The sequence below is a fragment of the Neopsephotus bourkii genome, unplaced genomic scaffold, assembly GCF_033783945.1.
Source record: "Neopsephotus bourkii isolate Nb327-2 ecotype Australia unplaced genomic scaffold, CSIRO-AGI_Nbou_v1 NB_1181, whole genome shotgun sequence".
In the NCBI taxonomy this organism is placed as follows: Eukaryota; Metazoa; Chordata; class Aves; order Psittaciformes; family Psittacidae; genus Neopsephotus; species Neopsephotus bourkii.
Window position 1 is genome coordinate 2,170,971 of NW_026901666.1, and position 27,637 is coordinate 2,198,607.

At 40.2% G+C, this 27,637-nt stretch overlaps 2 protein-coding genes and 1 long non-coding RNA gene across 3 annotated transcripts in view; 2 read left to right on the plus strand and 1 right to left on the minus strand.

Annotated features, from left to right (window-relative positions):
• EPC2 (enhancer of polycomb homolog 2) overlaps positions 1 to 9,627 on the plus strand; it is a 46,004-nt gene extending 36,377 nt beyond the window's left edge. Inside the window, exons 11-14 of the mRNA XM_061363734.1 lie at positions 2,689 to 2,825; positions 4,736 to 4,895; positions 6,609 to 6,942; positions 8,356 to 9,627. Of these exons, the coding sequence (XP_061219718.1) occupies positions 2,689 to 2,825; positions 4,736 to 4,895; positions 6,609 to 6,942; positions 8,356 to 8,428 (704 nt within the window). The 3' untranslated portion in view covers positions 8,429 to 9,627. The remainder of the gene's footprint in view (positions 1 to 2,688; positions 2,826 to 4,735; positions 4,896 to 6,608; positions 6,943 to 8,355) is intronic.
• LOC133217906 (uncharacterized) overlaps positions 1 to 17,918 on the minus strand; it is a 33,245-nt gene extending 15,327 nt beyond the window's left edge. The window contains exons 1-2 of the long non-coding RNA XR_009727000.1: positions 17,644 to 17,918; positions 3,801 to 3,947 (exon numbers count right to left, since the gene is read on the minus strand). This is a non-coding gene — a long non-coding RNA (uncharacterized LOC133217906). The remainder of the gene's footprint in view (positions 1 to 3,800; positions 3,948 to 17,643) is intronic.
• A 25-nt stretch (positions 17,919 to 17,943) lies between these two features.
• The window catches only part of KIF5C (kinesin family member 5C), an 80,679-nt gene continuing 70,985 nt past the window's right edge, over positions 17,944 to 27,637 (plus strand). Inside the window, exon 1 of the mRNA XM_061363732.1 lies at positions 17,944 to 18,175. Within this exon, the coding sequence (XP_061219716.1) occupies positions 18,050 to 18,175 (126 nt within the window). The 5' untranslated portion in view covers positions 17,944 to 18,049. The remainder of the gene's footprint in view (positions 18,176 to 27,637) is intronic.

Sequence of the window (27,637 nt, forward strand, 5' to 3'; positions counted from 1 at the left end):
GCCTTTTGGAGGCTATTTTTTCCAGAATTGTATATCATGTAGAAGTAATTAATGAAAATACCCCTTTTGGGGCAGCCTGAAAGATGATCTCTGATTAAAGCCTTCAGATTCTAAGATAAGTGACATAATATTTCAAACCAAAGCTGTCAAGGAAAGGAGCCTGCAAGACTTGATTTCACAGTGGTGTTCAGTTTTGATTTGGTGTTTTTTTTTGGTTTTGTTTTGGGTTTTTTTGGGGTATTTTGGTTTTGGTTTGTTTTTTTTTTTTGTGAGGTTTTTTCTTTGTGTGGTGGGTTTTTTTGTTGGGCTTTTTTGTTTTGTTTTGTTTTTTTATCCTATTGTAGTATTTCAGTTAAGTCAGGCTAAGTAAAACAGAAAATCCTGATACTGAGCAGTAGAAGCTAAAATTCTGGTGAATAGAACCTTTTGTAATAAGTATAGAACACTTGCACTTAACTGTGACCTTACAAGGCTACTGTGGGACATAGTAGAAGCTGTCTGTTCCTTTTTCCAGTAGGGACCCTTCAGTTGTTTGATTTGGCAGAAGCAGATGATACTAAATGTGCTAATGAACATCTGCTGTTTAACAAGGCTGACAGGTGAGTTCAGCCTGACCACTACCTGGTGATAGGTAGCTAACTGAGTGGAATTTAAACATGTACAAGCAGAGTAAGAGATAATTACATTACTACAGTAATCTTCCCTGTACCTTCTAATGGTGTTTCATGAGTTTGTGGTCTGTGTCAAATGGAGAAAGAAGGGAGATTGAAAACACAGAATTGATACATAGGCTAAATTTGATGGATGATCCTCTGACGTAGAGCCTGCTTTTTATGTTGTCTTTACAGTCCACAGAAGAATGCAGCTTTGAATCTAGATGAATACCCCTGTACAATTCTATGATTCTATTGCAGAGAAATAATAGTTACTATAGTTACTTACGGCTAAATGCAATTTAGGTATTGCTTTGTGCCGTATAAGCTTTTTCTAAAACATACTTCTTTTTATAAAACAAAAGACATATTCTGGAATTTGTTACCTCAGAACTTAAAAATAGGCGTATATATGTAATGTTCCATAATGCTGTTCTTGGCTCTGTTGCCTTTAGTAACGCAACACGTTTTGAGAGACTGTTTTAAGGGAACTTAGCAGTTTTATCTGACTGAATTTTGAGTTAAATGCTTTGTAGCAATAGGTAAGAATCTTTAAGGACAACAAAGTAAAGCTAAATGTGAAATAAGCTTGATTTTAGAACATTCTGGAAATGACAGTATCCCTAGAATCTAATAATAGTAACAGTGTAAGTCAAGCCAGCTGGGGTTAAACCATGACAAAGTCATCAGATTTTTAAGTGCTCTCCTCATGTTGCTGAAACCTGTTTTAATAATGTAGAAGTAGAGAACAAGTTTTAGTACTAGTTTCTAAACAGTCATAATCTTAATTTTGGTATTTATTCAGTATGGAATCTCAGGACAGCCACAAGTGTTACAACTAGTAAATGAAAAAGAGAACCCTGAAAGATACTGTATTGTAAAATACACTTTGTATTTTAATGTTAGCTCAATATCTCTTGATAAGATGATATTCCTGCAAAATCCAGGTGTTTGAGATGAATGACAGCTCAGTATTTGGAAAATATCATTCAGAATAAACTGGTGAAATGTGGTTAATGAGAACCTTTGAAAAGTGAGTTCTCTTCCTTTTAGGGGAACTTAGTTCTTAGGTTAGCATCAGCTGCACAAAACTCAGGTTTTTATCATGAAACACTTGACAATATTTACAGTTTATCAAGTATTCAGTTCTTTGAAGAGAGAATATTGAGAATAGCTTTTCTGACTTAACCATTCCTTTCACTTGTTGCAAGTATGATACTGCTGGGGTTGCATTAACCTGGTTCTCGTAAGTAAACAAGCTTATTAGGTCACTCTTAAACTCTTACTCCATATAAATTAAAAAAAAAAAAAGAAAAAAAAGGCAGAGAAAATCCTGTTCAGGTAAAACTTAAGCATTTCCTTCAGGAGGAAAACGTGTGAAATGGGAAGGTCAAACTGGATTTGCCAAACAGAGCTTTGGTTTTTCCAAACATTTACTAAAGTTTAGACCTGGAGGTTAGCTTTGTTATTGTATATTAGTTTGTAGCTCTCTCAGGAGGGTTGGTATGGAAATGTATACAGACTATTTAAATGTATAAATTTGGTTGTGCCATTGAAGCAGGTGTTGCCCAATGCCAGGTGTATGGTTCCTTTATAGAGCCCATTCTGATGTTGGAGAACAGGACAATAATAGGACTGTAGGAAGGGGAGTTGTACAGGAATAAATTCCCAGCTCAGCCCAGTGTACTTCTTCCTCAGCTAAGGTTTCTAGGACATGCTTGTTTTCTGAAAGCCAGGATAATAATTTAAGTTTTTGCCTAAAGCAAATGGAGAGAAAACCACCAAAGACAGAAACTGCTTAAAAGCAATGAAAGCTATGAATTCTTTTCTTATAAATTGATTCAATACTAAGAGAACACAACAAACAAATTAGCTTGACCTTTTCTTTACATATCTGAAGATCTTTGCAAGCATCTAACTAACACTGTGTGCTATCTTTAAGCACTTGTTACCCAACATGGATGCAGTCTCGCATTTTAGATATATTTGGTTTGTGCAGGCCTGTTTAACACTGACTTCACTTTCTTTTCTGTAGTAACAGGGGGTATCACAGAGGAACAATTTCAGACACATCAACAGCAATTAGTTCAAATGCAGAGGCAACAACTTGCTCAGCTTCAGCAGAAACAGCAATCTCAGCATTCCTCACAACAGACACATCCAAAAGCACAGGTAATGCACGTTGAATATTGTCACATGCTAATATTTTCCTTTTTGCTGTCTTTTTCATCTCTCCTACAAGCTAAATATACCATCTCAGTAAATTTTGGAATGAATGTTAGAAGGCTTTGAGTCAAGGTGCTTTTCCAGTTTGTCCAGAAGGCAGCTTATATTGTAGCTAGTAAAAATACCTTGCTTTCACTTTTTTATTTTTAATGAGGTAGTATTTTACATTTCACCATCAAAACATTAATTTTTTTTGAAGTTATATCATGGCAGTGTTATTAAAAGTTGAGTAAGAGACTTCATATTTTAATGTGTTAGTGGTGTCCACAGAGTCAATGTAGAAATAGACAGTGCTATTTCTACAGTTTCTATTATTTTCACTAATTTAGTCCTCCTTTGTGTAAGTGCTCCAAAGAGACTTTTTTACTAAAGCTACTTCATGAGGTAATGTATTCTGTTACAAATAGACGTTAAGTGAGTACTAAAAATTGGTAGCTTATGAGAGGAAAAATGGAGTTTTGCTTATTTAGTTGGATTCATGCCCCCTCCCCACTGGCAGTGTTACTACTTCTGTCTTCTGAAAGAATCCAATTTTTTTTTCTGAAGTACCTTGCAAGGGAAGAAGGTATCTTTTTCTGTCAAACTTAGTTTTCTATTAGTTTCTTACTAAGAAAATATAAAAGCTGTTGCTCTTGTCTATTAATAGCAAAGCTTATTTTGAGCATACTCTATCTAATTGCCAGTGCTGTTTGTCCTTCCTCTCAGTGTTTTCTACTTTGATTAATTAGGGATTCTGTATTGGCAGTTGCTCATTACAGTTTTTGTAAGTGTAAAGACACTATACCAGAATATTTAAACAAAAGGAATAAATTCTGGATTTTTAAGACACTTTGTCTATGCAGAGTCATTTTCATAGTTAATAGAAATTCATATTGCAGAATGATACATTCAGCCATTGCAGGGTGTCTTTCCGGTACTTACCATTCTTTTAGAGAAACTGGACTAATAGGAGATGTGTACTTCCAGAATGTGGTGGCAGTTATGCTGTGATGCAAGTTACTCCATGAGAATGAATGTAACATAAATATTGAAAATTCTTTAGACTTGCAGTTGTAGTGTATTTGCTGCCTAGAGACAGAAGAGAGAAGGAAACTTAAGACCTGGTAATTTTCTTAGAGGAATCATGGCAAACACAGACTCCTGGAATGGTTTGGGTTGAAAGGGACCTTAAAATTCATCTAATTCCAACCTCCCTGCCACAGGCAGGGACACCTTCCACCAGACCATGTTGCTCAAAGCCCTGTCCAACTTGGCCTTTAACATTTCCAGGGATGGGGCAGCCACAGCTTCCCTGGGCAGCCTGTGCTAGTGCCTCACCACCCTCACAGTGAAGAACTTTTTCCATAAATCTAATCTAAATCTTCTCTGTCTTAATTTAAAGCCATACCCCCCCTTGTCCTACCTCTGCAGGCACTTGTAAAAAGTCCCTCTCCAACTTTCTTGTCAACCCATTTAGGTCCTGGAAGCTCTGGGGTCTCCTCAGAGCCTTCTCCAGGTTGAGCAACACATTACAAAAGTGATCTGTCATGCCAAGAGCTGCATTTGCTATTGACTGGCTGAATCAGGCTGGACTTACTCAGCACTCATTTGGACACTAATTTTCAACTTTTCATCAGACTTGTGATATGAAAATATTCAATGTTACCGTGAATTACAGAATCACAGACTGGTTTGCGTTGGAAGGAACCTTAAAGGTTCTAACCCCCTGCCACGGGGTTACAGTTAGAAGATCACACTAGATTACATTTGGAAGATTTATTTATTTATTAGCTGCTAATTGTGCACTATAGCAATCCTAACAGTGTTTAATTTTGTTCTTGGATAATTTTAATGAAATACTTTTTTAATTCCCACAGAGCTCCAGCACCTCTGACTGTATGTCAAAAACACTTGATTCAGCCAGTGCCCACTTTGCTGCATCTGCAGTGGTTAGTGCACCTGCTCCTGGTCGCAGTGAGGTAACAAAGGAACAAAACACCAGCCACAACAATATTAATGGTGTTGTCCAGCCTTCAGGTGATGATTTCTTAAAACTCGTGGTCTATTGTGAGATGAGAATGTGTCAAGTGATCTTATTTCTGATTTCTAAAATACTATTTAATAAACCAAATAATCAACTATATTAATTGTGAAACTTTTAAATGCTGTTGTGCAGTAGCAGGTAGGTTAGTGTGGCAATAAACTCTTTTACATTGGAAGAGCATTGTTTGTTTTATTTCGTAGTTTATATTTTAATAATCTGTTATTATCAAAAGTGTGATACCATCTTAAAGAACATATGAATGTGTAATTAAAAAAAAATCGATTGCTTAAAACATAAGTACTTTAAGAAGGAAATAGAAAAGTTGCTACTTTATTTGGTCATTATCTCACTTGTGTATTCAGACAAAACATACTAATCAACTACTACTGGCAACTCTCTCAAAATTACTGTAAGTTTCAGGTTTCATTGCATTTAGGATTCCTCCCAAGTTCAGGCAGAAGTGTAGATGTTGGTGTTCACTGCCTCCCCCGCCTCTTTCTGAACCTCCATTACCAGAAGGCAGTAATGCTACTCATGCTGCTGCGACAGCCATGTTGCTGAGACACAAATGTTATTTGGCATTTAACTGCCATAAAAAATAAATGGCTTTTAGAGAAATTTGTTGTTTTAACAGCTAATGGTGTAATTAGTTTTACAGACCTTCTGTCAGGCTGGGTTAATGATAACACAAAATTAATAGAGGGGAAAAAATCCACAACTGAATTAAATCAATATACTGGAAGAGTTCCCAGGAAAGAAAAAGACATCTATGTATAATTGTGTAAGATCATACCTGAGAGGATAGTACTTTGAGGGGTGTAAGAAGAGGTATGTAGTAATGTGCTATGCAGATATATGGTGCACAGCTTTATGATTGTTGAAAAGCATTGCAAATATTTTACAAATACATTTCTACAAATCTACATTTTACAAATGGAAGTAGACTTCTGTTACTGTTCTAAAGCTGTAAATTACAGTGATGCAAAGTAGCTATTCCTGTTTAGGGATAGGAAGACTTGTAAAAGAGGAAATGTTAGCTAAAGAAGATTTTTTTCTTTCTCAGGAATGAGAATCTAGGGAAAATGTATGTAGTTTTCCCTATAATGAAAATCAGAACTGTGACTAGCTAGAATAGCAAGGTGAAATTTGAGAACCTCTGGTTTGAATATATGTTGTGAAACGTGAGGTTTCTCACACCTCAGGAGTGCAAACAGAGCACTACAGGATAATCTGAAAGGAGTCTAGTTTGCCTAGTCTTAGACCCCTACTTTTGCTGACTTGAGAGAGACTGGTCCCCCCTGAACCTCTTCATATTGCCAGCAGGACAAGGTAGGAGGTGAGGAGGTGATTCAAAACATGAGAATTTGGTTTTGCTGTCAGTTCTCTGAGGTTGCCTAACTAAGGTATTCCCCATTCACCTTACTTTTATGGGCCATGCTGCCCCTCTCTGATTCCTGAAAAGAGGCGTACAAAGTTGAGCAATACAAAGGTTCTTTGTAATACAGTGACTTTTTTCACTTGCTGATGTTCTTGTGAAAAATAATATTTATAGTGTTAACTAGAAATATTTCTGAAGTTTTACATGTTGAGTATCTCCAAAAACAGGTTCTTGCACAATTCCAGTGCATATAACCCTTGAGGTTAATGTTTGGCTTAGACTCTAAGGAATGGTATATTTGTAATTAACACTATTTGTTTCATAACAGGAACTTCTAGAACGTTGTACTCCACCAACATGGCTTTAACATCCAGCCCAGGGATTTCAGCTGTACAGCTTGTAAGGACAGTTGGCCACACCACCACAAACCACTTAATTCCAGCATTGTGCACAAGCAGCCCTCAAACGCTTCCCATGAACAATTCTTGCCTGACAAACGCAGTGCACCTCAACAATGTCAGTGTTGTTTCTCCAGTCAATGTGCATATCAATACAAGGACTTCAGCACCATCGCCAACAGCCTTAAAACTTGCCACAGTTGCTGCCAGTATAGACAGAGTGCCAAAGGTAACTCCTAGCAGTGCCATCAGCAGTATAGCACGGTAAGTGTTTGGCAGACTGGAGCAGTTGTAAGTTACATTTGTGCTGTGTAAATGTCTCCAAGGATGTCTCTGCAGTGCAGCACCAAGAGGAATTGTTTACACCTCTGAGAGATTTCTCAGTATAGCTTCAATCTCAGAAACGTCCACCTGCTGGTATCTTCATTGTAGCTGTGACAAACCACAAGAGAATTTTGCAGATAAACATCCAAATAATTTGCACTGATTTTAGGCACTAGTAGTTTTGGTAAACTTTCACTGCGTTATTAATGGCTTCATTTTTAAACGTTTCCATTTGTCCCTTCTCATGCAGCACTTTCAGGTAGTATCTATTAAGCTCTCCATATGTTCTCTTTGTAACTGTGTATCCATATTGTAAGATGCAGCTGACATGTACCTACTTTATATATACATGTGGGTATATGCGTTATATATTTAAGTAAACACTAAACCACGTATGTGCCAGCCTACGTCTTATGTATATAGATAGATATTTATTCTCATTGAACAGCAGCACTGTTATTTCAGAATGCTTAGAGGGTGTTTCACAGGAGGGGCAGGAGCCTGCAGTTGGCTAGGTTTTTTCTGAAAACTACAATGCTGGGGCTTTGTTTTCAGTCTGTGCTGGATTGTATGAGGGGTTTTTTCAAAATGTCACATTTGTTTATGAATGAGAAAAGAGAAAATCAGATTATTAGTGAATGTGGTTTCCTGAATATTTCTTAATGTTTCTGGAGAGGTTAAGAAGAGCTTTTTGAGATGTAAAATTGAAGGTATAATTTAGTTGCTGCATAGATCAAGATAAAGGTATTTTTAAATTAACAGTTGTGCCTTAAAGCATACTTGTACATCATTAATGCGTTTAGTTTTTATTTCCCCCGAGTCAGAGGGGTATTTCAAGTCATGGCGGCAAATGTCATGGAAAATACCACCTTAGCCAAATAAGTTTTAAGGTTCTCTACAGAGAACGATAATAATGTGGAGAAACATTTAAGATTTTGTGCACTTAGTACTAAAGCAGAATTTAGCAGAATTTAGTGTGTGGGGAGGAAATTTATGTCAGAACAATGCTTTGCTCACTGATAGAATAACTGGTATTGAGTCATCATGGTGTATCTTGAGTTTGCTCCTTCAGGAAACTTTTTAGTACTCCTATCTATAATTTGGGATGGTAATTCACAGTTAAATGCAATAATCTTGCAGAGGGTCTGCACTGTCAGTGGAGTAAAAGTTCATGTAGTTCTTACATGCCAATATTTAGGTTTAAGTTACCTGTTCCTAGAGTATGTTTTAAGGCTTCTCCCTGATCCAGGTAACAGCTGTCTAAAAACAGATCGCACCTGTCAGACTATTAAAACTTGCATAATGAAACCCTTGTGTTCTATCTGTAACTATGAAATATTTCTTTTATTGCAGAGAGAACCATGAACCAGAACGACTGGGTCTAAATGGCATTGCAGAGACAACAGTAGCCATGGAAGTGACATAACCTCAAACCAGTGTCACAGCTTGGGCTCATGGTGTAGTCATTTATATTCCAACTGAATGCAAAACACAGCACTCTGTGGATCACAGAGAACTAAAATGGACCTAAATGGACTATCAGTATATCGTGTATTAAGTCGATATATAATGTAAATTTTGTAAAATTGGGAAAATCACTACCTTGTAAAATAGTTTATTTGTATCATCAATATTATTTCTGTTACTTGAATAGTAGATATTCATCATCATGCTTTTGCACTTGAATTTGCAACTGAATGGATTAAAAAATAATTCTTTAATGGGATCATGAGCATGAAATGGGATCCTGCATCACTTGTTTTAACTATTTATTTTGCCATGTTTACATTTTGTATCTTGTACAAATAAATCCAACTTTGTGTCTAAAAAAAGTTAAAGATTCATAGCTAGGAAACAAAATTCTTGTAATTTTTTTCTAAAGAAAATGTAAAGTTTTCACTTGGTTCATTTTGTTTCACAATTTGACTAGATGGACTTTTTGGTAAATACTTTAGTGGCATTTCACTGTCAAATATGAAGTTCAAGGCAAAATAGTATTTTCTATTACTGTGCAGGGGAAAGGGATGGATCGATACATGCAAATTTAATGTAGTAACTCACTTTTCCATATATTTTGAATGTATATTTCTATTTATAATACCAGTTTATAAAAAATAATTACACAGGAAAAAAACTGACTAGGAAAATTATGCATCTAGCACATGTAAAATTGTGCAGATACAAGAAAATTTTCAACTGATTACATTTTATCTGAAGACTGCATATTTTAACCGGCTTTAAAACTGTAACACACCACATAAAGGATATTTTACCAGGTATGTATTGCATTATATATCATTGCAATAATTAATTATTGGATGTCTAGATATCGAGCCATCCCAGGTGGTGGGGGGGAGGGAGGGTTGTGGCAAGATTGTCTTTTCAATTTTGGAGAGTTTTCCTGTGGCTACAAGGCAAGTAACGGGTTGGAAAAAGTCTGACTTGTAAGCGTTGGACACCTTCGTAGTGTAGTGTTTTAGTGACTTTTTTTATACGGTTCTTGTAAATTAGATACGTGTAGTGGTGTTTCAGAATGTTTGTTTATGCACTAGTTCAGACAACTTTCCCTGTTACTTGTTCTTGATAAGTGAAAACTGCAGGGAAATAAAAATACATATCAAAACATGGGCATGTTGCATATGTGTTTTTTTCACAATGTGCAAGCAACTGCAGTATGAATTTTGGAGGCTGTTCATGGCCTTCTGATGATTTTGGTCAAAGCTTGTGCACATTTCTTTCCCAAAGTTTCAGTTTATATGATTGCTACCTGTGTTTATAGTATACGACAGGCGAGGAATGGTCCAGTAGTTGTGAAGTGAGACCTCTGAAAAATCAGGATCAGACAGTTTCTTGTTCTGCCACAGAAACTTCTGGTATTACTTTGGGCAGGTGATTTGCATTTTCTGTTGTTTGGGTCTCCACCTGTAATTTGGATAATGTTTCTGTATTTCTTAAAATCACAGAATCACTGAGGTTAGAAGGAACATCATGACATTGTTTAGCCAAGCACCCCAAAGTAAGTTAAGGAATGATTTGCACATCTATCGTACAGTTAGTGTATTTTTCCTCCTGGCTTTTTATATAATGAGCTATATTTAATCTAAGCTGTCTTTAAATGTGTTTTGTCTTACGTTCTGTAAGTTAAAAGTTCTGACAGTTAAAAACTTGCAGAATTTTAAATACTGGGAGCTTGTCAGAAACTTGGATGTCTAAAATTAACTACTTTTTGCTTATCCGATGCTTTCTAGTCAGTATGATGTCTGCAAGGAGAGCTAATGATAGATTATATTTGTAGAGAACAGTCAAAGGAACCTGTGACATACCAGTCTGACTCCCCTAGAAATCGTTTTGTACAGGTGCATGACCTTCTCATATATGTCCAAGGATTTCTTGGTTCATTTCTGGAATTACTGTGACCTATGTAGTCTGAAGTATTAACTTTTTTTGAGAGTAGAATTGTTGCAGAACAGTCTGAAAAAGAAGTTACTTTCCTTGATACATAAAAGTAACCTTGCTCTCTAACATAGCCCAAAAACCCTTTTGAGATTTACTGAAAACATGAAGTAATTTCTTCTGCAGAGTGAAAGTTGTGCACTTAGCAAAATGACAGCTGCTGAGCTCTGTACTACAGACTCCTCTCCCTACAAATGCAGATCACTTTCAGAATAAATTGGACTGAAAATGTCTCTTAAGATTGCACTGTATCTGTGACTTGCTATAGACTAATCCTCACGTAATTACTTAAAAAGTCTTTAACTGGAGCTTTTAACTTTCAGTGGATTCTGGAAAAATGTGAGATGGCGAAAAGGATTTTGTAAACTCCCAAAGCTGTAATGGTAAGTGGGCCATATATTGAGTGAGTTAAATTTAAAGGATTAGTATTAATGTAACTTTCTGTGAAGTAGAATTATAATGGTCATCGTAAGAATTGCTAGCGATTAATTGTGTGCCTCAAGTGAAAGAAAAGGAGACTGACGAAGATTTCTATGGACTTCTATTCATTTTATAAAGAGAGAAAATTGAGTATTGTTAGAAAGTCTGGTACTTTCTCCTGACACTGGTATACAGCAGGGAGCACCAATGACTTGAGTTGTTTTTGTGTGCTGTTTTGAAAGTGTGTTGAGAATACAATGTTCTTTTTTAATTCCCCCATTTGAACACCATGCATATCTGCAACATGATTTCAGTACTGATTTTTGTTTATTACATATTAGGTAATGTTGTTTGGGTAATATTTTGAATGTAGTTTATCTACAGCAATTTATATTGGACTTCAAGGGTAATATGCAGAGTTTTCCCTTAATGTCAGATACTAGAAAACTTACCCTTTAATAAGGTTTACCTAATGTATTTAATCTATAGATTGACTGAAGTTTTGGGGGGTGCTTAATTGTAGGCATTTTGTTCCTAATTCTGCTGTAGGGATTTTCCTCACTTTTCCAGACATCTAATACCATTATTTACAGAGATGTCCCTTCCCTTTAACCCTCTACACTAGACTGCATGTACAGGTTTTCCCCTCCTACCAACAAGCTGACAGTGACTGCAGCCCTTTTGTGGTTTTCCTGATTTCTTTGAAACTCCTTTTCCTCCCATGAAAGTTCATTTTCCTGTACTACCTCTAGCTCCTTTGTAGAGAATAACAGACATGTTTCCTATTTCCTTATTACAGTAATTGTGGTTTTTGAAGCAGAATTCTCCGTGCAGCCTTCCAGGAGGTGAATGATTTATCCCGAAGTGGACCTAGTATCATGCTCATGGCTCAGCCTTCCTCTCTGCTTCTAATACCATTCAGGACGAACTGCTCAGACCTTAAGCACAGGAATTTCTACCAGGACACACTATCTTCAAACAGGAAAGCTCTGAAGGCAGCAGCAAACTAAACAATCTTTAAAGACAGGATTGTCATCTTAACAGATTTTCAGATTTCAGAGAAGTGGCTTTAAATCTCACTTCTCTATTTCTTCTACTTTTAGGTTGTGCTATACTCAGTCTTAGGTTAGAGAATATCCTTCATAAATAAAAGCATGTCTTGAGTAAACTGTTACTGGGGAAAGAAGAAAAAAGGACAGACATCTCTCTAAGGGGGAGATGAAATGTTTCCTGTATAGCAGCAGATCCAGGCAATAAAAAGTGGGTTAGCTGTCAAGATCCAACCGTTTACATCTGAACGAAGGCATGTGAAAGAGAATTTTTATTTTTTTTTTTCTGATCTAACCAGCTAATCATCTGGGAAACATTAGTTACAGGCAATTGCTGTCTGAGGCAGTGCAACCCTGGGTTTGTTTAATCTTCCAGGAATTCCATCCAGACAATTCAGCATGGGGGTGGTGGGATGCTGGCCTGTGGAGCCCTTCTCAGGAGCCACTTGTACCTGGGAAGCTTCCTAAGGCAGGTGGCTACTCAGGAGGATATTTCTCAGGGAAAGAACAACCAATTTAAGGGTAACGACAAGTGTTGAAGCAAGGGGGATGGCAGGGACTGGGGTTAGGTAGGGAATGATACAGGGAGTAGATCAGATCCATAGTAAAAGCGGTTGTTGTACTTCCCAGTGCATTTTACCCATTTACCGCATTTCTCTTGTAGGCCAGTGATACTGTGTGAGAATAGCATTATGTATGAAATGGGAGTGTATTTGGGTAACTTTTTTTACAAAACTTTACTTAAATGGCCAAAAAGGGAATGTAAAGATGTACATCTGAGAGAATGCAGTACATGTCATTTCTATTTGGTAAGGAAGTCCACTGGCTAAGAATGAGTTTGAAGCAAGCTGCAATTGTTACCCATACATTATCTTGTCTTTTTAAGCACCTGGCTTGCCAAGCAATTGTGTCTTGTCCTCCTGCCAACAAATAGAGCCCTCTTAAAGGAGTGACTTCAGGGCACTTCCAGATTACTTTTGTTAACTGACAGGAGGTAGCTGCATCTTCCTTGACTGTATAAGGGAAACTTGGGAGTAGCCATGTCCTACTTGCAGACACCCAATAGCGATGCCTGAAGCAAGGTGATGTGGAGTTCTTGCATGTCCTGAAACTGGTTTGATTGTATGCTATACTGCAGTTACTGTCACTACCCAAAATGACATTCCCTGAAGTGAGAATGTTTGCATCTGAAGCACCTTTCTGTTCTACAGGAGGAAAAGGGGAGTTTCAAGTTAACTTCTCTGTGCTTGTTTCCAAGTCACTCAGTAGATCTCGCAATGTGTGTGTGCTTTGAACTTTTTTTAATGGTGTAATCTCAAAAAATTAATGAAGAGCACCCATGCAAGTCACATTTGGTAGAAATTTAACTCTGTGGAATCAGTCTGTATTGCCACCCAGTAACTACAGTTTAAAGAAGAAAAATAAATTACTGTAGTTGGTATAGGACAAAAATCTGAAAACTAAAAGGGAACAACAGCGAAGCAACTGAACTGCTTCCTGAATGTGGGCTATGTTCACTCAGTGGCTTTTTCCATTCCTTTCTCTGAATACTAGCATCATCTACCCATTCTTGCTCTGTACATCGTAGTGTTGAAAGTGGTGGTCCTGTACCAACTGTGAAAATGCCATATTGCAACCCAGCACCCCTCCCCAGGCTCAGAGTGGGTGCATGTGCTTGCAGGCATGAAGAAACATGACGACCCAAAATCTCTGCAGAAAATCTGGGAGATGCCTTGCACCCTATGGGTGTTCCAGGATAGCCTTTCCCCTGTACCCCAATTACACTGCTCTTTTTTTTTCTTGTTTTCTTTTATCATAAATCCCCTGAAGTTGTGATTGTTTCTGTGATTAAGAATGGGGGAATCTCTTTAGTCCAATCTGGCTTCAATCCATTACACACTGATTTAAGCCTAATACAAATGTAATTACACAGGGAGGGTAATGTAGAAAGATCAACTAGAGATCAAGGGGCAAATTAAGGAGGGAGGCAATTAATTAAAGGTATACTACAGCAGATATGTAAGAAAATTTGGAAAGAACAGATGCATCAGCCTAAATTTTTTTTTTTTTTGTCCGACAGAAGTACATAAGCACTCTGTAGAGTTCTGACAGGTCAAATGAAAACACTGACCACAGCACCATGCATATCCTATACTGGCAAGATCTTACCTATTCAGGAATGTCTGAAAAATAAACTAGTACTGTGCCTGTCAGCTGCTGAACTCTCCTGATAGCAGAGAGAAGTTAGTGGGGCAGAAGGTGATCAACTGACCAAGGCCAGGCACAACTGGTAGTTTCAGAACCCCAGTGGTGGTCTGGATTGAGTTTGGATGGAGATGCAAAGCCCTTCTTCCAGAAGCTGTGGGCAGCCCCATAGGCTCTGACATCACCCCTGGGGACAGCTGGTGGCAGCTAGCTGTAGATTGATGTCAGCCTGATGCTCGCTTTCCCACCATTGCTGGCAATGCTTCGCTGACTCTTCCCGAGTTAATGGTATTTCACGGAATGCTGCCCTGGGGAAAAACGGATGCTTAAAATAACATCATCCTTATCTTCCTGGTGATGTGACTGGAGTAGTCATCGTGGCTTTAAATCAACAGCAGTGTAAGTGACACCAGAAGATGGCATCATCTGCCTGTGATGCTAAATTGCGGTGGCCGATTTGACAGTAGACATGTTCTCCCTCACAATGCACTTTGGTGTGGAGGCTTTGTGTTTTGGGGTTATGTATTTTTTAGTGGGTTTGGGCTTTTTAGTTCTGTTGGTTAGGATTTTTATGATTGCTCTATAACTACCTATAGTAAAAGATGACGTATTTTTTTCCCAAGTTAGAATGCTTTTGTTTGGGTTATTTATTGAGTAACCCAGATGAAGGGATTGTGACTTAGAAAAATGGTTTGAGTATTGAAGAATCGACTAAAACATTTTGCTGTTTTACACAAAGTGGTAACAATCTGTTTTTAGAAAATCCATTTTTATAGGTGGGTTAACACAATATATATGACTGTATAATGTGAATAATTTACATGAAGATATTTTTGTGTGTACTTAACATACTTTATATATGTACTTTAAAGTAAGCATATATTGAAGTGTTTTGCAAATCAGAAACAATGGCTGCTTATAACCTCTGCTAGTATCGCCCAAATGTTGTCTGATGGAATATCTTCTGACTGGCAATACTTGATTTACAAACCTGACCCTTCCGTGGAAGTGTGACAGAGGAATCCCTGTGGTGCCCCCACCACCAAAGAAATCATTCCCTGTCTGATCAAACAAAATTAATTATCATGGATATTTAAAATTGCTTTTTATCATGTTGATTCCAACCCTTTTGGTACCTCCTGGAAGAAATCCTTTACCATGTTTTACCTGCAGACGTGTATCAGCACTGATGACACAAGTGTATTGGATTTCATCTTGAAGTCCATTGCTGAGACACCAGGATTAATGGAACCTATGTTAAAGCCACTCTCCCCTGCTGATAAGTTATGACCCTGGCAGGTGCATTCTGTTTAATGCACAGAGCTGTTAAAGACAGCAGAAATTCAGCCCTTCTTGTTCTTTTTCTCCTGAACCTCATTCCCAAAGCCAAAACTTACTCCTTGAACCAAGCAGCAATAAAAGGAAGAATCAATGTTCTTTTGGCTCTGAGGAATGGCAGTTGCTTTTTCACTTCCCAAATGCCCAGGCACCCAGTTCTTGATTTCTGTGGGGCCACCTTTCTGTTGGAATCCTCATTCCACTGTTGTTCATAACATGCTCTATCACACACTCCCTTCTTGTTTTTTCCTGCAGCCTGAACAGCTTGGCTATATTGGCAGCTCATCTACAGGGAAATGGAAACTCGTTATTCTCTTATGACTGCTCCCCTTCACCCTAGTCTTTGAGGAAAGGATTTGTTATTTGTTTTGGAGACCTCTGACACCTGGGGCTGTTCAGTGAACCATCCCAGCTGACACTGGCTCAGCTTAACAATTTCTTCAGGAAGAATCAGAACTTGCTGTCAAACCATATCTAATGTGCCAGGGTGATCTAAGTTTTGCACTTAGCTGGAGAACTTGCTGGAAAAGTGGGAAAATGAGATTACATCAAGGTTTGATTTCTTTTACTTTTGGGAAAACTCTCTTGAATTCTAGTGCACTGTAGCTCAGTAAACCCAAGAGAACTACAGCTATAGTGGCGTTTCTTGTAAGTACATGATCTGAGAAAGGCATAGTTTCAGAAATGAAGGAAATTAATAATGCTTAAGATCACAGTGGCAAATTATGACTTCTTTTCTGTATCTTAATAGTTCATGTTTTATAGGAAGTAGTATTCCAATACCCTGTAAATCATATCTTCCATCGTGCATTCTGAGCAACCTGGAAGAAGCTTGCAAGCTCAAGAAGGTTTTGATCCCTCCTGAATCTGGCTGAAAACTAATGTTCATACTAGGCTACTTAACCCAGTAATCTGGTAATAAGTAGTAAAAATAGCAGCTTTGTGACAATATGGTATTGTCTACAGTATGGACAATGTAAATGTGACACAACTGCTAAGAAAAGACGTCTCTGCAGTGCATTCTTCCTGATTGCCAATTATACCTACTCTAATAGGAGAATAGTTTGCCTATCTTGCTCCAAAAGGAGCTCTTGGTAATGGAGAAAAATCAGGATTAATTAATTGAAACGGTTGTCTTTTATGACTAAGCCCCTACTTGTCCTGACTACGTAATTGGATATTCAGGGTAAAAGCTTGAAACATAAGAGAAATAAAAGGGCTAGATAATTGGTAATCCCTGGGAATAAATCACATTATATAATAATGTCTTATCACATGCTGCACATTGCTAACTCTCCCTGATGTAATTGCTTTTAAGAAGGGCACGGAGAGCCTTTGTAGCCTGCTCTTCTTGCATCCACTGCAGGTACTGAGGACAACTGCTCAACTGCTGTGGCTAGAAGAAAGGGAAATCTCTGTAGAAACATTAAAGTACTGGCCACTGTAATCTTAATTGCATGACTGAGGCTCATTTAATGAAACCGGTACTCTAGAGGAAATGGGTGTCTGGAGTTGCTGAAGTTCAGGGAATGCCTGCAGCTTTCCAGAAAACATCAACAGTTGCTGGGTTCATCTTTAAGCGGTGTAGATTCTTGCAGGGAGTGATGGAGGAGGAGAAGATATTAGACTACTTCACTTTAATGTAGTGAAATGCATTAGCCTTGGCACAGGAGGGTGAATTGCAGGTATTTTTAGCAGGTAGGGAAGAAACAATGTCAGAGAGTGGAGGAGGAGAAGGAGAGCACCCCACTGTGTGGGAACTGGCTGCAGCCACCGTTTTTTCCAGATGCTGATTCACTGCCTGCATCGTGACAAATTGCTTGTAAATTTAATGAGATCAAAGCGCCACCCAGCTATTGCTTCTGCTTTTCCTCACAGAAAATAAGGGTAATAATAATGACATCCCGGGACTAGATATTCTTTAACCTAGTTATAAATCGGGCCGGTGTCTCCACCCAGACAGCAGCAGCAGCTGGAGGCCTAACCCAAAGCAAAGGACTTACCCTTAAAACTGGAGCAAGTACAGACAACTGGAAAGGAGATAGATACCTGTGCCCTGCTGTGCGTTTTGGTTTGTGACACCCCCAGAGCCTAGCATGAGTGTAGTCCCTGCCTCAGATTAGCGAGCCATAACCTGCAGCTGATTACTGCAAGCTACCACGGACGAAGGGCTAACCTGGCGGCAGCGGTCGGTGGTCTGTGTGCTCCTCCCTCGCTCCCTCCCTCCTTACCGGCTGTGCGGTGGGGCGCCGCTGAGGGGAGCAGTTAGGGACCGTTAGAGCCGTTGGCGGATGCCACCTGCCGCGCGGACTACGCCTCCCGTCAGGCCTCGCGGGCGCTGCGGTGCGGCTGCGGAGCAGCCCCGGGGGCGCTGAAGCGGGCGAGCGTTCCGCGCAGCCCGGCTCCGCGCAGCCGCGCCCGGGCAGCGGGGCGAGGCGGGGACCGGGACCGCGGCCGCTGCCGGCGCTGAGCGGCTGCTCGCCCCGCCCAGGCCCGCCCCGCCCGGTCGGCGGCAGCAGGGCGTCTGCGGCACCTGCCCGGCGGAGCGTTCGCTCCCTGTGGCCGGCGTCCGCCCCGCCGAGATGGCGGATCCCGCCGAGTGCAGCATCAAGGTGATGTGCCGGTTCCGGCCCCTCAACGAGGCGGAGATCCTCCGGGGGGACAAATTCATCCCCAAATTCAAGGGCGACGAGACGGTTGTTATCGGGGTAAGTCTGCCGCATCCTTCCCCAGCCTGCGCGGTGCCGTGACGGGACTTGCATCCACCCTCCTCCGCATAGACCCGGAGTGAGCATCCTTGCCTGAAGGTCCCTCCGCCCGCAGGAGCCCCCCTCACCCACCACCCCCCTCCCGCCGCCGGCGGGCCCCGCGCCCATTGTTCCCGCGGCAGCGGACCGAGGAAGGGACGGCGGTGCTCTCTGGGGTTCTGCCCCCCGTTCCCTCCCCGACACCGCGGTCAGGGGGGTCTGGGCTCCCCCGGGGTGGCCGGTCGGGCTCCGAGAGGGGTGGGGGTGCGCGGGGGCCGCCGCTGCCGGCGCTGATGTCATGCCGGTGACTGGGCATGCTCGCCGCGCTCCGCGGGGGCGGCCGCCCGCGCCTCCGCCGCGCCCCTGCGGCAGCCGCCGGGGGAAAGTTTCCCAGTGCCGCGGCGGCATCCCCTGCTCCAGGGCCGAGCAGCACCCCCCGACCCGCGGACAAAGCCGGCCCCGGAGCGCCGGACAGCTCCGTAGGGCCGGGGATGCGCTGTGCTGGCCCCGGGCGGGTGGGATGCCCCGGTGCTGGCTGGTCTCTGCAGAACAGCGGGGTTACGGTGCGAGGATCTTTAGGCGCGGTGACCAGCGCGAGTTGAAGTTTTTCGTTTACAAACAAACATTAAACATCAGGTCGGTGCCCTCTTCCAGCAGCCGCCCCAAGCCCCCTTTTCCCCAGCGCTTTAGACGGGTAGGCTGCTCGCAACAGCAAAGGCTTTAAAATGAACAAAGCGTGCGAGTGCCAGGGCCCTACGCGGCTCGGGATGCAGCTTCCCCGCCGAGCGGTTAACATGGCGCAGGAAAAGCGACTTCAGTTGTCCTTCCTGGAGCTGAAGCTTTCCGAAGCGGGTGTCTCTTCATGGGTTCAGGAATTAGCCGGTGCTGGATTTGGTGGGTCTACATAGGCAGTACCATCTTCTCGAACCTAAGCTGTATTTTTTTGTCTAGCCAGCCCCTCTCTTTAGTCCTTTATTTTATATATTGGTCTACTGAGGTTAAACCAATACTATGATCCATACTGTAGTATGATAAAGAGACCCTACAATTAATTCTTATTCCAAAGAATGCGCAAAATGCTTGTATGATTTGTTAGGGTTTGTATTAAAACATAGATTTGATTAGAAACATTTTTCTTGGAAGTTGCAAAACAGTTACAGAAAAACAAATTGGTCAATTCTGGACATGAACTTGTTTTTCTTAATTTGTTTTTATTAAATGTTTTCCCTCTGGCCATATTAATTTTCTTTATTGGAAGGTTAGTCATAGTACCCACCACAGTTTGCTAACAGCAGAATAATCAAATTGGTTGTCGATCTCAGCAGTGCAGGGCTGTCTTTGGTCCACAAATATTTGGAACTAAAGCCGAAGTGTAGCACAGTCGTATGGATGTTTAAAAAACAAACGTCAGCAGTTCCCCTTCCTCCCTTAAATAATCACTCAGATACATTAGAAGTAGATTAAAATAAATTTACTGTAAATCCCTTAACAACATAATCTTTTAAGGAGAAGTAGAATTTAGAACCGTTTCCCGCTTAAGTGAGTGTGCAAGTATGTAACGTGTCTTTGTCTATAAAGTATCTGTTGTCTGGGAAAACAGTAACTATAACGTTTTGAAAAAGGTATTTTTTATCTTGCAGTCAGAAGGGAATTTCTGTAGTAAAGGTAAAAAGGAAAGGTAACAGCAACTGTCAATTTCTACCATGGAAGTTTAAAAACATAGTTAGAAACAAGGAGAAAAACATGTAGTTATTTATATAAAAATACAGAAATATTTCGATGTGTGTTCAGTTCAGTAGCATACTTTTTAGGGGTTGTCATCTTGAAAATCTATTCAAAAGCTTGGAGTATGCTTTTCCTTTCCTTTCACAGGGCAAAATATAGATCTTTTTTGGGTACACATTTTAGTAATCTTAACGAGCGCAATAAATCCTCATATACAGCTGCTTTCTTTCAAAGAGAAGCCATGCGACTGGGGTTCCATTGGGATATTTGTAGGTTTGTAAGCGTAAATGAGCATGAAAATCTTTCCATATTTTTCAAGCTTTGGTGTAACTTGACCTACAGTGGATGCCACTGCAGTATGTCAGTAGAAAGTGGTACTGGTTGACATTGTTTACTAGTTTAGGGTGGCTGCTCAGCTCCAAGAAATAACAAATAATCCAACATCCAATAAATAATGCTTGGCAGGGGCAAGGAATTCCAATTCTGGTGGAAAAATGTGGAGTAGAGTTCCTTCTAGAAAAGCAGGGATTTAGTCTTCAAAAGCTCTTGAAAACATTATCTGAAGCAAAAAGCACCAAACACCTTTTTTGTTGTTTTCCTATAGCATTTGAAAAACACTGCAATGCAGTTTTTATTTTTGTTCTATAATATATTGGAATGAAAGGGGTTCTGTTAAAATTTAAGAAACCCAAACAAAATTATCAAACCCCCTCCCAGAGGAATTTTGTCATCCCATAAGAAAAAATAAGATAAATCATTTAGGAAAATGTCTGGTTTTCTCTGACTAGTAAGTCTGAATAATTTATTTTTCTTTCCCAGCAAAAGTGCTTTCTTTCTGAACTTCCTACCATCATTCCTGTTATACTTTCCTAGGCCCTGGAGCAGATTTTTCCACAAAAATTAAATAACATGACTTGATGATATTTCTTGAAAACAAACAGCAATGAAGGAAGTTTGACAACTTAGGCTTGAGTTTCCCAGGAATCTTTCACGCCCTGTATAAAGCTATATTTCTATGATGCCTGTGTTGTGTGATTTGGAGCTTTTCATCAGGGAAGTCCTAGGGCAATGTCCGAGCTCTGTTCAAACCAGTTAAACCCCTTGAAGTTGACATTTGACCCAGTGTCTTATGTTCTGGCTTCTTCAATCCATTTTCATGAGCTTTGCATATGCAACACAGTGAAGCGTGGAAGATTAAAATGTCTTACCTTAAGTTTTCCTTTATTTAAAACAGAGAAAACCCACTGTATTTTGAATCTACTTTAAGATTTACAATATAAAACCTTTTAGATGGATCTCATCTGCAGGAAGATGCAGCACTGGTAAATCCACTGCTTTCTTTTGCGGTTAGCTGCCAGACAGTCTCAACAGACTGCAGCTTTATTTTATGTTTCTGCTTCTCTGCAACCTCAAGGTGACTCCCTGATTGATTGTGTTCTCTGACATACCTAAAAATGTATTTTTCTAGCTGGCTTGGTTCTTATGGTCTTGTTGGAGAGAGGGGAGCTGTTTGCTGTAGTGAGCAACTGAGGCAGTCTTCTGGCATGTGGCTTCATCGTGTTTATTCTGTTCCTCTGAGTGCTTTTATTCCTGAGCATCTGCAAAGGAAGGATGCGGAGGGGCTCAGCACCTGGTGGGATGCTCCCCATGAGCATACTTTTCTGGTTTATGTTTGTGGGAGAGAGGGCTTCCAGACCTTTCCCCCATCCCTGTTGTAAAATATTTAGGAGTTTAATTGTGAAGGAGATAGCATTTTCACTTCCTTTTTCTGTTATGTCTAGAGTGACCACTTCTCTTTTAGTGCTGATCTGAAACTGGTTTTTAAGTTAAATATCTCCTGTTTAGAAAGGAGAACTTTAAAAGCAAATCTTTCTAGCCAGCTTGTAAACCTCATGTTAATATTGCCAGAAAGGGGATAAAAGACTCTTCACTCTGGTTGTCAGCTGCTTTTTGGGCTGCAGGATGAGGGCATGTGTAAAGCCCAGCTCAGCAGGAGCTGCTGAGCGCTGCAGTTCTCTGCCGTGTGCTCTGTGTCAGGCAGGCAGTGCAGAGCATTCCTCAGGCCCATGCTGCTTGTGCTGGGGGTCTTTAGCAAGCCCCTCTGCCAGCTCTCCTGGCAAACTACTCCCAAGAAAACCAGAAGAGAGCCACAGAGTAAGCAGGAGGGTCCCTGCAGGGTTCTGCTTGTCTCTCATGGGGGAAAATTTTGTTGTTTCATCTGTGAAACATTCCACATGCCACATCTATTGTGCCTAAAACCAAACAAAATCATCACTCTGCTACTCAGCAGTGGTCACTGCTCTTTTGCAGTGTCATATTCCATGAAATAAATGAAAACAAAATATGATGGGTGGTTCTTTTGCAGTGAGTGGGGAGGAATCTCATCAGGGTTGTGTTGGTTTCTTGTTTGGTGGGTTGTGGTTTGGTTTTGGACATTTTTTTTGGGGGGGGGGGGTTAATACTTCCTGCTGTCAGTACTGTTTGGAATGTCATATGGAGAGACTCTCACTTATTTCTGTCCGTAGAATATTTGGATACCTGTAACCTTTTATTTCACATATTCCAGTGAAGTCAGCAGTTTGTACTAATGAAAAAAAGGCATTTTCTTAAGTCCCTCCTGTACAGAGATCTCTGTATGCTGTTAAGCAGTTGTCACTCTGTGGTTAAGGCAGACCTAAACCCCTCTTTCAGGATAGTAGATAAATGACTAGTTTAAAAAAAAACACCCAACAACCTACCCTGTGCTGCATGGCTTTTTTCATGGGTTGGTACATTGTGCTTCTAACAAAAGCCCAGCATCCATTGCTACCTCAAAAGGCACAACAGTTCTGCTTATGAAGGATTTGTTCATGACCTATCTATGAACACCTTTTATAAAAATCTCATACTGATTTGACGTAGAATGTGAAGTGGGATGGGACTTCTGTCTGGTATAAAACATGTCTGTGGATAGGTAGCATGACATTTTCCTAGCAGAACACTTAATGTGGGATGCTAACGCTTGCTTTGTCTCCTAGCATCTTTGGTGTGTTTTCCAGCTCTGGTCGACATTCTTTTCTAGTGAAGACTGAACAAGTTTTCTGTGAAAGATTTTATGAAGGACTGTTCTGAGATATAGGTAGCTGGCATTGTTAAGCATGACGTTTCTATGGAATCAATGGTATCTGAAGACAAGAAGAGCTGGCAAATACCTCTGTGGGAGCTGTTTCTATCAAAAGTGTCACCAATTCTCCTATATTCTAAGATTTCCCCATAGCCTGGCATAAGCCATGAATGTGTCTAACCTGCTGCGTTTTCCTGTTCTGTGGATGAGATGCACCACTCTGCTGTGCTCATTCCCTTGTGGCTTTGGGCTATGTTGCTTTCAGGTCAGACTATTACCACAGAAGCAGCAGCAGACTGGCAGATCTGGCACGTGTCTTTTTTTTAGGTGATTTCTCTTAGTAGCTTAAGCCAGGAGGTGTCTTGGGAAGAAGTGAGAGCCTGTAGATCATAGCATGTTGCTGTTCATTTGGGAAAGAAAAAATAAAAGATGATTCCACTGGGTGTAGATGGCTTTTCTGTGCCTTGCAGAATAAACTATTTCGTTTAGTGAAGAACTGATGTGGTAGCCATTCAGGGAGCTGCTCATATGCTTGATATTTAAGGAGAGTAGGTGTTTTCCTGTGGCATACTGCTTTGCTTCATGCTTATTTTCAGGACCTTATATAGAAGGTTAAAATCATGGGATGGGCATGGTAATTTTTTGGTTCTGTTTTTACAGTGTGTTTGCTAAAGAATGAAGCTGCTTTGGTTTTAATTATCAAGAAGTACAATATATTTTTTTCCTGACACTGATACTCCAGTACAGCACTGAAGCAAATGTAACGTATGGTGTTACTCTCCCATAATGTAAGTCAGTGGAAAAGATCTGTCTTGATAAGGGCTTGCAAAATAGTCTCTGAGCTTCTCCAAACCTCAAAGATTCTCCTTCTTCACCACCAGCCTTTGCGTCTGTCTAGTCCCATAACCCAGCCTGGGTTGGTTTGGCATGGGGAGGTAGTTCTCCTAAGGAAACACTTGGGTTTGCATGGGGATTTGGCTCATGCAAAGCTTTTAAACATGGAGTATCCACACATGCATGGTATGCTGGTGTTTAGAGAGTAGTGAGTGGCCTGCCTGAGCAATGCCCTCATGTCTGCCCAAGCCCTGCAGTGGGTGATGCTCTGGGGGTTCCCTGAGGCTGCAGCACAGGTATCAGAATGAGCAGCAGCCAATTTGGGTCCCAAGACTGTTGGCACCAAACCAGTTTTCTAAGATGCTTCTGAGACAGAGATCCTTCCCTTTCAGTTAAGGTTCAAAGCAAAATCGTTGGCCTCTTAAATGCTGCTTGGCACATTCTTGCTTTAAGCAGAGATAGTAACATCTCTGGGGACAGTGCAGTTTGGGGGTCTTCTGTTTGTTTCTTTTCAGGATCCTCTGCTGTTTCCCTTCTGGAACGTATGTTCTTTGAAGCTTGTCAGTATGTGCTGAATTGGAAGAAAATTATTCAACACAGATCAATGCATGCTTCTTGGATGAAGTTGTGCTTGCACATGCTTTTCGGCTCCTATTTATTGTTGATGGTGTTAGAAAGATGATTTACTCAAAATGCAAAATGTATTATGTTTTTCACCACTGCAATTTGCCTTTTGTGTTTTCTCAGTGTTGAAGGCTTTTTTATCTTTGTAATCCCATTTGGATATATTTCTCTAAAAATATCTTCATCCTGCATACCTATTCCTTCAAAACCATGGAGTCCTACTTAAAGCTTCAAAACTTGAGATACAGATGCTACATTTCAACATGGTAGACTGTTAAAATGCTGGGGGGGGGGGAAGTCTTATGCCACTGTCAGTGCTGCTTTTTCTTGTCTCAGCTCCTGCAAGGTGTCTTTGGTATAGACCAGAAGGTTTAGGCTGTTTGGCATCTGTACTAGCTTACCTTGCTTCAGCTTGTTGCAGCCTTTGTTTCCTTCCCCTGGTATGCAGTAGTTAGTCACCGGTGTTTGGATTTGTTTTTGCAAATGGCTGTTCAGTCTGGTACAGTCACATCAGTATTTAGGGATGTCTGGGAGTACTTTTTTTTTTTTTTCCCTGCATCATTGGAGATGATTTCTCCTGAAGCTTCCTTCCCTAAATGAAGGCTTAACATGCAGTGAGGAAGCTGTTAGGGAGTGATGTGTACTTAAATCTCCACATATTGTTTCAGTGTTTCAAACTGTTCCAGAAGAATAAAAGCTGTTACAAAAGGTAAAATAAAGGATGAGATGCCACTTATAAGTCTTTAATATTATATGCTTTTCTTGTAGTAGTTTTTTGAGGAGTAGGTTGTGGAGGAGATGCTTCTGTAAAAATGTACTTACTAGGAGAGATTACTTGTTTCTTCTTTGCATATTTAACTAGCCTGCTGATGCTCTTATATTATCTTTCATGTCCTTCCTGTTATCATTAAGATTACTTGCCTTAGGATTTGTTTTCTTCCAGATGTAATTGTTGTGAAATGTCTTACCTGTCTCAGGCACTAACATGTATTTCTAACTCTATAAGCAACATACCAAAGCAAGTTGCAAACCTGCAGATCTCACAATCTTCTTAAAGGTGGGCTTTTCCTTCCACTGAGGACAACATTAAATATCTTGTGTCATCAGTAGTTGTCAGCTATTTTGTTTGAAGATTTCAGTGTGCATAACCTGAGCTGTGTTGTAATACCATATGTGTAGGGAAAAGGGGAGTTGTGGATATGTGTTGGAAAGGGAGGAGTGGCATAGAAGAAGCAAAAGGGGTGATCTGTTCTCTGCTTGTTGATTATAAACACACATAATCCAGTTTCCACCTATTAGCTTCTGTGGCTTGGGACAGGCTGGTTGCTGACATTCCTTGTTAAATTCTGGTTGGTTTACTTGAACACGAAAGTATATTTGGAATTTGGCACAAATGTTTTAATGAAAAGGTCTCTTCTACACAAAGGGATTTATTTGTGGTTTGTTGTGTTGGTTATTTTGTTTGTTTTATTTTGTTTTCTTAACATAGACAACATCCAAAACACAGAATGTTTTGTGTCTGTTTTTATTGGGTTCCTCTGATCTTGACATGTTTTGTCTTACTGTAGCCCAACAAGACCAAACACAGTTACCTACCAACTACCTTCAAACTCTTTATCCTTCCACTCTTTTGTTTGTTTTTGTGTTGCTGCAGCCTTTTAAAACTCAGAGGTTGTGCCAAGGTAAGACTCATTCTGAGAAGTTACTTATCATGATACTCAGATGACTTTAAAAACCTGTATCTGTGTGGGAATGAGTCTTTGTTCAGAATCTGCTCTCAATTCTCTGTATTGTTGAGAACCAGGATGCTGCAGGGTGCGGCAGCAGAGCTCTGCTTTGGCAGCAGGCAGAAAAATGAAGGGACATTGAATTCAAGTCATTTGAGACAATAGGCTGGGTGTGCAATAAGGGGTGATCTGTGCTTCAGCTGACACTGCAGGTGTAGAACCAGAAAAGTGATTTAGAGTTGCTCAGTAGTTGCTTGATACTTCTGACTTGATTGCAGTGCTGCTGATGTTTGTTTTTCCTGCCATTGGAAATGTACATGTTGGATAAAGGTATTTGTCTGTGTGATGGCTCTGTGAACTAGAAAAATGCTTTATTCAGTTTCATTGGATTTTGGTGTGTGAAAATATTGCATACTTAAAAACTAACAAAACCAACACAACTGCAAAAAAAACCCAAACCCTTTACCTCAAAATATCCAAAATGGAATCCCTCAGAATCTTAAAGATGTGGAGTCACAGGGATGGTATTTCTGATGGATTCCTGGTTTTATTCTTCTACTGGAAAAAGCAGAGCTATGTCTATATATATATGTATATGTGTGTGGCCTGTTTGGTTCTTGAGTTCTTATGGGATGTCCTGGAAGTGCATGTGATTGTTATCAGATATCCATAATAATATCAATAATTGGTCCCATGACAGCTTCAGAAAATGTGTATTTTCAAATTATGTGATAGTCTAATTGAAATCAAGAATGTTGGATTTTTTCCTCTTGAGAAAAGAGTATTCAGAGATAAGAATTTAAATATTTAATAGTAGTCCTCTTTTGCTAAAAGAGATGCATTTTTTCATTACTTCATTCTCTGCTAAAAAAAAATCTTACCCTGCTATGTAGTTATAATGATGGATAGGACATGATCTTGATTGGTGTAGGAGACTCTTAGGGGTCAAGGAGCACTAGGATTCTTGAAAAACTGTTTGTTTTGAAGCTGTTGTTAAACACTTTCTTTGTGTGAGGGGGTGAGACACTGAAACCCACGTTTTCTTATGTGTCAAATGTACCAAATGCTTGCAATAACTTTCACTGTACCCGTGTACCAAATTTACTTAGGTATTGTTGCTGTGACACTGTCTTTTCTGTTTAACTGTCCTTGTGGCATCCTGTGAGGTAAAGACCACCTTTTATTTTGGGGTGGGAATGTTGACTTTTAAAGTCACATTGGGAACCTAGGGGGAAGTTGAGTCTCTGATACCTAAGTGTCATTCTGACTGCTAAATTATTCTCCCATTTAGCAGAGGATGTGCAGGAGACTGTTATCTGAATCAGGGTAACTGGGTTAGTGAATATTTTTAGCAAAGCTGTTAAGAGAAGTCAGATTTTCCTGCAGTTTTAATCTCTTTCCTTGACTGTA